General features: G+C 35.6%; 4 protein-coding genes across 4 annotated transcripts; 1 reads left to right on the top strand and 3 right to left on the bottom strand.

Moving 5' to 3' along the window:
- Positions 1 to 218: 218 nt before the first annotated feature.
- LOC137738367 (uncharacterized) lies at positions 219 to 1,061 on the bottom strand. Its single transcript, XM_068478004.1, has one exon. It carries the CDS (start codon positions 927 to 929, stop codon positions 414 to 416), a length of 516 nt encoding a protein of 171 aa, XP_068334105.1. The 5' UTR covers positions 930 to 1,061; the 3' UTR covers positions 219 to 413.
- Positions 1,062 to 1,525: 464 nt separating this feature from the next.
- Positions 1,526 to 1,903, bottom strand: LOC137736143 (uncharacterized). Its single transcript, XM_068475469.1, has one exon. The coding sequence runs from the start codon at positions 1,901 to 1,903 to the stop codon at positions 1,526 to 1,528; it is 378 nt and encodes a 125-aa protein (XP_068331570.1).
- Positions 1,904 to 4,464: 2,561 nt separating this feature from the next.
- On the top strand, positions 4,465 to 5,177 carry LOC137738126 (uncharacterized). The gene has a single exon (XM_068477752.1). The coding sequence runs from the start codon at positions 4,498 to 4,500 to the stop codon at positions 5,056 to 5,058; it is 561 nt and encodes a 186-aa protein (XP_068333853.1). The 5' UTR covers positions 4,465 to 4,497; the 3' UTR covers positions 5,059 to 5,177.
- On the bottom strand, positions 5,137 to 9,034 carry LOC137738124 (isoflavone reductase homolog). Its single transcript, XM_068477751.1, has 4 exons — positions 8,666 to 9,034; positions 6,321 to 6,561; positions 6,014 to 6,217; positions 5,137 to 5,565 (listed from the first exon to the last, which is right to left on the bottom strand). Exons 1-4 carry the CDS (start codon positions 8,993 to 8,995, stop codon positions 5,399 to 5,401), a joined length of 942 nt encoding a protein of 313 aa, XP_068333852.1. The 5' UTR covers positions 8,996 to 9,034; the 3' UTR covers positions 5,137 to 5,398.
- Between the last annotated feature and the right edge of the window lie 1,152 nt (positions 9,035 to 10,186).

Here is a 10,186-nt window from a genome sequence, read left to right as displayed (position 1 = left end):
TCTCCTTTAACTTATAAAATTACATTAACACTTCATTTATTCCCTCGCCAAATATAAATTTCATGATAATAATAGATTTAACAAATATGTATTATACAACTACAACTGATATTGAGAGATGGATGATTTGAACAAAGGACCTTGGGTGCTAAGGTGAAAATTGTTAACCACTCGAGCCTTTTTTTTTTTTTTTTTTTTTTTTTTTAACTAAAAACGGGTATGGTTGGTCATTTATCACTACACTTAATATGGGTTGATTCAGCTCGTTGGTTGTTCTTTTTCAGGAGGTTTGATTCAGTTATTAGTTTAACTCATCACAATAAATGCAGGAAGATTCTTAATGCAACACAGTGTTCCTCAAAGTAAGAAACCAAACCATTAAGAGATGTTCTAAGAAATTTTGAACAGATGAATCACATAATCTTGTCAGCTGATAAGAAGCTGTAGATAAACATGTCTCTAATCTCACCTTTACAATAACCATACTTCCTTAACAAACCTTCTTTCACAAACCCAACTTTCTCTAAAACCATTTGGGAACCCTTATTCTCAACCTCCACCAAAGCCTCAACCCTCACCAAACATGGGAACTCTTTGAACACTCTAGACATGGCCATCCTCAGTGCCTGTTTGGCAATCCCTTGTCCCCAGTATTCTGCAGACACGGCATAGCTAACATGGGCTCTACACTTGTCATCGCCCGCTTCGGGCTTGACCGAAACATATCCAATCGAATGGTCATCCAGACATATGGACTGGCGCCATGGGTGTGGTATAGCAACCTTCTCAATGTATGTCAAGGCTTCTTCCCTAGAGGTTATGGTGTTCCATCTCAAATAGCGCGTCACTTTGTCATCACTCGCCCATTTCAAGAAGTCATCAGCATCTGAGACTCTGAAAGGACGCAGTGAAATTCTTGAGGACTCCATAACTTTGAGGAAGTTTGAGATGGTTCCAAGCTCAATTGGGATATATAAATAGGGGGTATAAAGTAGTCAGTCATACGATTATGTGTGATCCAAAATCTGTTCAAATAATAGATTTGGATTCAATGAACTTGCCTAGTAGTACTACTAGTAGACAAATTGGTCACTAACATCACCATCTGCAACTAGTCAATTATTAGATAATACCTAGTGATATGTGTTACTGTGACAAAAACAGCTGACCGGTTAAAACATAACATGTGTAGAGAATTTAAATTAATAAAAAATAATAAAAAAATGGTAAGAGTAACACATGCTTATGTTTTAACTAAATGATACTTATTATTAAACCTATCATGTAATAGGAAAGTTCCCACTTAATAAATTGCCTAGCAATAAATATAGTAAAAGCATTTTTTAACTGGTTTAAATCCAGATTTACAGAAATAAAATGGTCAGGTTCATGGCATAAGATCAGTGGATAGAAGACTACATGAAAACATCTTTAACTGTACCTTTGTGAATGGTATACTCCCTCAAGAGACCTTCCATGTGGAAACCAAGTTTCTCCAAGACTCTCTGGGAGGCCTTGTTCTCTATCAAAACCAAAGCTTGCATTCTAACGAAATCAGTGACCCTTCAGTGATGGCCATCTTCACAGCTCTGATTACTATGCCTTGTCCCCAGTACTCGGCTGCTAACGCATACCCGATCTCCGCTCGACACTTGTCATCACCATCTTGTGGCTTGACGAAGACCATTCCGATCGAACAGTCATTGATGCAGATGGATCTGCAATAAGGGTGAGGAATACAAACGTCCTTGATGTAGGAAAGTGCTTCCCCCTTGGATTTGAATGTGTTCCAACGAGTGAATTGTGTTACCGTTTCAACCCCAGTATACTTCGAGAAGTCCTCAGCGTCTGAGAGCCTATAAGGACGTAGTGTGATTTCCAAAGATTTGTTTTCCATTTCCATTTGTGATGGTTACAAGAGATGGTACTAAAAATAATCAATTGTGATGAGTTTTATAGATAAATTTTTTTTTTTTTTTTTTTTAAATTTTATAGGTTTCGGTATTTGGATGTTGACAACAAAAGAAAGTGTGAAATGTTCACTGATGGTAGGTAAACCAACCATTCACAAATTGTGACATGCTATTCTTTGAATTCAAAACAGGAGATGCTTTACTAACCAGTACTATAGTTTAATAGTATTATTTTTTATTTGTAGGTAAAAGTTTCAGTTCAACGCACATGGATGCATGAAGATAACGTATAATAATTGTATTGAGTCCTATACTTAATTATGATTGACTTATTGTGTGACTTAGCTTAATTTACATCTCATAGAGTAAAATACCGTTGTACATATATAAAACAAATAAAATGCTTAGTACCCAACGTTCTTATCAAACTCCTCTGAACATCAACCTTTCCATTCTGCAAGTCATATAACCACCACTACTAGTATGGTAAGACTGTTATTGTCTCTTAACATTGCATTTCACTCAGCAAAAGTTTGGACAATCTCATCTCAAATTAAGAGAAAGGCTGGAGTTCGGTTTTTAGTCGATGTTAAAATTATTTTCATGTTGCAGATGTTAATTATTATGGGCAAGGGCGGATCCACATAGGGACCTGGGAAGGTCCTAGGACTCGTCGGCGATCCTAAATCACTGCTATAAATTTTTCGAGGACCCCTCGTACTCGAGCATGAGGTTTGTGCAGGTTGTAGGTTGCAGGTTGCAGTGGCTATCTTCTTCTCGGAGAAGATGACGGCGCACGGACAAGAAAGAAAATAGGGACCCTTCTTGCCTCTCTCCTCCTTGCTTCTGCCATGGTCTCATCCGTCGGTGTCACTCACTTCTCCTCCAACCTTTCTCTGTCGTCTGGCAGGGGCAATACATAAGCCCAAATTTCCCCAAATTATTTCAACCATCTTAGTAATTTTTCTTATGGGTGAAATTTCCTTCATAATGTTAGTAAGATGGATATGATCTGTCATGGGTTGGTGAAATTTGGGGGTGGAGCTGCCATGGCTTTGGGAGAATGGGGAGAGAGGTGGTTGGTGAAGGTATGACAACTTTGTTCTTAGTGAGACAGAAGGTGGATGTTTGGAAACTAGTAAAAAAGAAACGTGGTGTGTTTGGTTAGAAAGATAATGGGAGTTTGGGAAGAGTTTTATTTGACCGGTGTTTTAAATTTAATGATTCATATTAGATAATCAATAACTTATATACTCCCTAGTAACTTATGAAACCTCGTAATAGACGCTTGAATTATGATTTTATAATTTGTAATATTGTTTTGCATATGATTTTTGAATGAAGTGTATTATATTTAAATTTTCAATGTTATTTTTGTCTATAAATTTTTTGACCTTTATAATTGGGACCCCTCGAGTTTAAAATCCTGGATCCGCCACTGATTATGGGTAGTGTCATCCATATCTCATACATCCATTTTTAATTTTTACACACTTCTATCAATTGTTGGCGGAACAGATCAAATAAATTGAAGAAGATTAATAACAAAAAATTAATAAAAATATGTAAAAAATAAAAATAAATGTGTGAATAGCAATATCCATTACTATTCGACTAGTTCCTTAAGAGATTGTGTCTCTCTTACACCCAAACTTCAAACGCAGTTGTACCAAACATGCTAACGTAGTCATACAGTTGACAGTTCTTTCACACAAGAAACATAACCAATTAGTCCAGTTGCACAAAGGCGACGTAATAAAAAATGTAATTAAGTTAGTTCCTCAATAGATGAGGAAGAATTCCTTCTTGATAGATGAGGAGGAGTTCCTCCTCAATTCACTATGTAACCGATTTATGGAACTTCATTTTTGTGATTAGAATGTTCATATTATAAAGCATTTTGTAAAAATCATCTGTGTAAAAAATTGATAAAATATGAGATTATTTAGTTATTGAACTATGTAACAATTGTTGGACGGATTTGGTAAAAGCATTAAGAACCATTAATATCTATTTACTACAATGGAATTACTAAACAATCTTAGTTGTAATTTATTTTATGTAGAGATGATATTTTACAAAAAGATTAATAATATGAACGGCCTCAATTATAAACACGAAGTTCAAATCGATCACTAAGTGAAATAAAGTCACTTTCTCAAACATTCCTTCCAAAAATTTACATTTTTGTTCAACACATTAAGCAATCAAAGATCGAAGGGAAGCAGAGCATCCATTTGTGAATCCCTTTTTTTTTTCCTGAGTTTTTTTATTCCCATGGAAACTTCCTAGTGGTGCCTTGCCAGTTGGTCAAACAAGGCGGCCAAATGCTCCCATACTATTTGTGGCAGTTTTTCTAATTCTTGTTGATCACTCATATCCATTTACTTCTTTCTTCACCTCCAAGTAATTGACCGACGCAAGGAACCCATTTGGACCCAACTCAATTATAATTCAACCTTCTAGGCAAGTTCTTGTGCCTTCACTTTACGCGCATATATATATAAACTTCAAAGGCCGTTACAACTTCAAACAATGGTATATTTTCATATATTCGAAAGTGAAAATATTGAGAATCGTTCATATGGTGGGAAGTTCTGCTATGTCAAATGGAAGAGAACGCAGCGAGATTGACTTGTCCAAGATCACCCTGAGGCCGTTGGATCTCGATGATATTGATGATTTCATGGTGTGGGCCACAGATGAGAAAGTCCCAGTTTTCTGCACTTGGGAACCTTATGCTTCCAAAGAAGAGGGCCTAAACTACATCAAGGATGTTGTCATCCCACACCCTTGGTTAAGGGCAATCTGCCTTGATAACATGCCAATCGGTTCCATTTCTGTGACCCCTTTCTCGGGCAATGATCGGTGCAGAGGTGAACTTGGATACGTTTTGGGGTCCAAGTACTGGGGCAAGGGAATTGCAACCCAGGCTGTGAAATTGGTGGCTGATGCTATATTCAAAGAGTGGCCACATTTGGATAGACTTGAAGCTCTTGTTGACGTGGACAACGTGGGATCACAGAGGGTGCTTGAGAAGGTAGGGTTTCAGAGAGAAGGTGTGTTGAGAAAGTATTTTATCTTGAAAGGAAGAAGTAGGGACATGGTGATTTTCAGTCTTCTTTCTACAGATTGGCAAACTTGATGTATTTGTACCCAATAAAAGTAATAGGACAAATAATGCAACTAATGTTCTATCTGATATATATTACTGAAATGTTTGTAATATTTGATATATTATGGCTTTGGTGCAACAATACAACACTGGCTATTGCCTTTCGATTTCTCACTCAGCCCTCACTCTATTACATATAACACACACACACACACACACATATAGTAAGGTTCCTTATCACTAGCAGTATATATGCCACGCTCGTATTGATTGAACATACACTACTACTACACGCACAAAAGTGCATAGATGGATTACAGTACAACATATAATTTTAGGAGAAACTGTTATTAAATACATTGAAATGATTTCATGCATATAATTTTAAGTATTCATCCATGCGTGTATATTTCACTTCTGGGTAAAGCTTTGAAGCTTCTTCTACTCCTTCTCCCTCGATTTCAAAGTTTGTCAGATCGCCTTCATAGAAAATGTGGTAAAAATGCCCCACTCCTACCTGGCTTGCATAGTCCATACCTGAAGTATAATATTTCAGATCGAGATCAAAATCAAACTAGATAAGATGTGTAACTCTCTAATGCTGACTAACCACAAGTAGCTATATATGAATGTTGATTGATCCCCGTAGCAACAGATTAACATCCTATAATTTGAGAACTGAAAGTACCCCACTTTAATTTATTTCTATCATTTTTGTAAGTTTTCTATATGTTATCTTACATGGTTGCCTACTTTAAGGTGTGAAATTTAAGTTTAAAGCTTATGTTAGATTTTAAACAATGGATTCTTAGCACTAATTGGTGTCAGTTAATCCTTAATTGATCGACAAGGAGTTGATTGATCGACAGGATTAACCACATATATATAAATGCAGTTAACTGGGGGTAACCTAGAGCCATTAATTTACTAATGAATATATGTTTGTAATTTTCTTGAACACCATTGATTTCAAATGATTAAATACCTTTCATAGAAGCAAGAAAGTCTTGTTTAGAAATAGTGATCTTTTCTAGTTTCTTTCCGAGAAGGTTCTCCCACATTTCGACCAATTGCTTCTGAGAGAGTACGTTTTCAGGTGGACGAAGGTACAATGTTTTGTTCAATGTTCGTGGATCATCTATCGTCTTGATCGTGTATGTTGCGATGTCATCTTCATCCATAAGAGTGACTTCACAAAACATGGAGATCATCAACAAAGACAATTAGTTCTACGCGTGTAGTTTAAATTAAACCAAACAAATATAGTAATTAATGTAGAAACATATGTGTACCTTTAGAGTTACCATCTCCATATATAAGCACTTTCTCCCTTGGAGGAAGGACAGTCCCCATCTGCGAAAGGTTACCCGCAAAATAACCCCCAAAGGCAGCACCACATACATAAGTGAAGGGGATTTTAGCATCTTGTATTGCCTTTCTCACTACCATTTTCTCGTCAAATGTGACTCTTCCCGGTTCAAGTGCATGTCCCATACGTGCTGGGTCTAGACCGAACTCCGATGGCAAGAAACGCTGCACAGAAAATCAAGGGAAGGAAGAGAAAAGTACATAATTCAACACCCCTACAATAATAATATGATTTTTTTTTTAATGATATTTTACACTTATCTATACGGAGGAGAGGGTTTTGATTCTGACGCAGTGAGTTGAAATGAGAGACCCTAATCATCAGGGTAACCCACCATTTGCATTATCAATATGGTTTATGATATTAGAGAAATGCTAAGGAAACTCCTGGGACTCTTCGCCACCTCATGTTTTTAAAATAATATTTTATAATATTGACACAAGATTGTGCCAAAATATGAGGTGGCGTAGAATACCTTGAGAGTTCCACTTTTTGAAAAACTCTCCTTAACATTCCTCATTATAATAAACAAAGAGTAACACCATATTTCATAAGGAAAACTAATGAAAATGAGTTGAAAATTTTGAGTTTTAACAATAAGAACAAAATAAAGGGTAAAGTGAATAGTTAGGATTGACTCTTTAGTGTAAAAATATGATTTTTCGTTAAAATGAATAGTACGGAAAATTTTTCGTTAAAGTTTCCTATTTCATATCATCACTATTAAACAATAAATAACCGGCTACAGGACATTGATCTTTTGCCCAATTCCACCTAACACCAAAAAGCTCATTAAAAGTTTTTTCTTCATGAAAATAAATGGGTTCTCCTTAAACCTGGTAATTTTTTACATGGTTCGTTAACACATGTAAAAAATACGAAAATAATGAGTTTCAGATCAACACGATAACTAATCGGATTGTTATCGGGTTACACGATAACAACCCGTTAATAACGGATTCTTAACAAGTTTATATGAGGGTGACACGTGAGTAACCCACACATTAAAAAAAAATTATTTTGATGATTTTAATTTTTAAACTACTAAGATAACTTATATATGTATTATTGTAATATTATTCTATATAAATTTTAAAATTTTAAAATTTATTTATTTTTATAGTATACTATAGGCAAAGAGTGAGATTAAAAAAAATTACAAAACACATTAAAAATAAAATTATCAAGTAAAGCGTGCTGCCCGCCTTTCAGGCGGCAAGTGCTTGGTAGGCCAATAGCCCACCAAACACAGTAAAAAATTTCATAATAATTAATTTACAATTGCGAAAAATGTGAAAAAAAAATATGCAAAAGCTCATGAATAGTATTTTTAAAAGAGTTTAAAATAAATTAAATCTATAATCATTAATGTACAAGTCTAAAAAATGTGAAAGGCAATTTTTTTTTTTTTAATGTTTTGAAATATTTATGTAACAATATGGTATGCATATACTAATTTAGCATTATGTTTTCCAATTTTTGGGTCAAATTATGTTTTTCATTTTCATTATTTATTGATAAAAAATATTTTTTCTTTAATGAGTCAGGTCATATTACCTAATAATATTAACGGGTTAATTTTGAGTTGGGTCATATTACCCATTTACTTTAACGCGTGTTACACGACACGACCCCTTAAGATATCAGATATGTCACGAAAATGACACGAACACGGAAAACACAACACGACACGAATGTCAGGTCTAATTATCCTCGGTAAGGAAGGACCTTTATTAAAGGGAAAGAACATGGGTGTGATATCCACATCCCCTGTTTATTTCTCACACTCTTCTTATTTTTGACCGTCGGATTGGATGAATTAAAGAATATCCAATGACATAATTTAACAAGAGATGCGTGAGCAGTAAAACGAGATGCGTGTGAATAGCACACCCCAAGAACAAAAAGCTGTTGATCTAAAATTGTGAATTTCTTCGTTCACCATTCATGTTGAACACAGCACGCACAACCTGTGTGGTTTTACTCTAGACTTGTAACTCCTGCATGCTGTGTGATGTGTGCTATAAAACATCCAATCAAAACCTACATTTTTAGATCCAAACTTCTGGTGCGGTGATTTGTTCATATATAGTTGTGTTCGTTCTGAACTTCTATTTGTTAATTTCAAAAATATGAGGTCATACATCGTAGTTACCATGTCATTTGATAATTAAAGTTACACCGTTCCTTTTTATACAAAGTGGACAAATAAATACTACTACTTCAGTAACTAATTGATGACTGAAGATGGAAATAATATACACATACCTTAATATTTCCGGCTTCTTTGATTGCTTGAACAAGCTTGAGCTGCAACAAAATGTTGTGACTCCTAAAATGCACCCCGGACATGGTACAAATGATAACATCGACAAGCTTGACAGCACGAACAAGGCTTTGGAAATCAGAAAAGGAGCCCTCCACAAGGTGAGCCCCTTGCTTCTTGAAGGACAAGAGCATCTGCAGCTTCTCAATATCAAGACCAATCTCTGGCCTTTGAAGGACATAGGTTGGGTGACCTAGGGCTAGGCTTGCCTTAACAATCCTTCGTCCTACGTACCCAGTACCACCTACCACCAGAACCTTGCTCATTTCCATGTCTACCAAATGTTATTGGGATGCTTCTTTTTGCCTCTTGGTTTGTTTGTTTGTTTGTTTGTCTTGAAGGCAAGACTAGCTCTATATATAATAGTAGTTGAGAACCCCTGCAGGTTGCAGGTATACTTTTACATTTCCTTCCCGCATACAATAGTTGACATGCAAGCTAGCTCCATATATAATAGTAGTTGAGCCCTAGACTTCCGCGTTGTTGTAAAAGTCACTCCATATCATTTCATTAGTTGGTGGGGATCTGGCAAAGACAGAACAATAAAAATTGACAAAAATACAGACCTCATTTCAAACTGGGTCGGCCAAAGCAATATAAATCCTAATTGATTAAGAATTATAAGTGGTTGTGTTATAGATCATGAAACCTCCAGGTTTTTTTTTATTTTAAAAATTTACCTTCGCTAGTACTTTAAATAAAAGCATAATGAGGTGAGAAAAAAATCCACCTTAAAGTAACATAAACTCTCTCCTCTCTCTTGTCGCCGCACCTCCTCTCTCTCTGCTCTTTAGTTGTTTAGTTAAATAGGCCTACAACACGTTACCAACATACTCTAACCTGACACTAAGGAACTGAAGGTTCGTGGAGGTTATTTTAAAAATTCAAAGGCTCAATTGTTTTTTAGGAAAATTAATAAAAAGGACTTGAAAACTTTGAGTTTTAACGATAAGGACAAAATAAAAGGTAAAGTGAATAGTACTGGGTTTGACTTTTTAGTGTAAAAATGTGGTTTTTCGTTAAAGTGAACAGTATCGTGGGCTTTTCGTTAAAACTCTCTTGTTTTTTCCTAAAATCCCTGTTTGATATTTTCAACGACCATGATGCATGAACTTCCTACATTTATTTTTACCTTCCTAAATATATATATATATATATAGTATATTTGATATATTTGTCAATATATTTATGTTCATGCATAACGTAATTATAAATTTGCCATGTGGAATTTGAGTCAAAGAAACAAAAGAAAATACAAGCAATTTTGGTTTTTTTCTAACCCTAGAATTGAAAAAAAAATAAAAAAGATCTGGGAAATTCGCGTCGAAGCTGCGGCTCGAAGCCGTGCCGAGCCACGCTGGCTAGCCTGCAGCCCAGCCGCGTTGAGCTAACGACTGGAAGACGTCGGTTTGACGTCTAATGAAGGCAGCTGCTCTCTAGGCTCTTGCTGCACGCGAAACGAC

The sequence above is a fragment of the Pyrus communis genome, chromosome 6 (assembly GCF_963583255.1).
Source record: "Pyrus communis chromosome 6, drPyrComm1.1, whole genome shotgun sequence".
NCBI classification, from domain to species: domain Eukaryota; kingdom Viridiplantae; phylum Streptophyta; class Magnoliopsida; order Rosales; family Rosaceae; genus Pyrus; species Pyrus communis.
Note: the sequence above shows the minus strand (reverse complement) of the source record. Positions and strands in the feature narration are given on the sequence as shown.

Excerpts from the sequence above, each read along its gene's own strand:
- LOC137738367 (XM_068478004.1), bottom strand. The coding sequence starts at position 929 with ATGGAGTCCTCAAGAATTTCACTGCGTCCTTTCAGAGTCTCAGATGCT.
- LOC137736143 (XM_068475469.1), bottom strand. The coding sequence starts at position 1,903 with ATGGAAATGGAAAACAAATCTTTGGAAATCACACTACGTCCTTATAGG.
- LOC137738126 (XM_068477752.1), top strand. The coding sequence starts at position 4,498 with ATGGTGGGAAGTTCTGCTATGTCAAATGGAAGAGAACGCAGCGAGATT.
- LOC137738124 (XM_068477751.1), bottom strand. The coding sequence starts at position 8,995 with ATGGAAATGAGCAAGGTTCTGGTGGTAGGTGGTACTGGGTACGTAGGA. Across the intron at positions 6,562-8,665 it reads AAGAAGCCGGAAATATTAAG|CGTTTCTTGCCATCGGAGTT; the intron begins GTATGTGTATAT and ends TTTTCTGTGCAG. Across the intron at positions 5,566-6,013 it reads CTTTCTTGCTTCTATGAAAG|GTATGGACTATGCAAGCCAG; the intron begins GTATTTAATCAT and ends ATTATACTTCAG.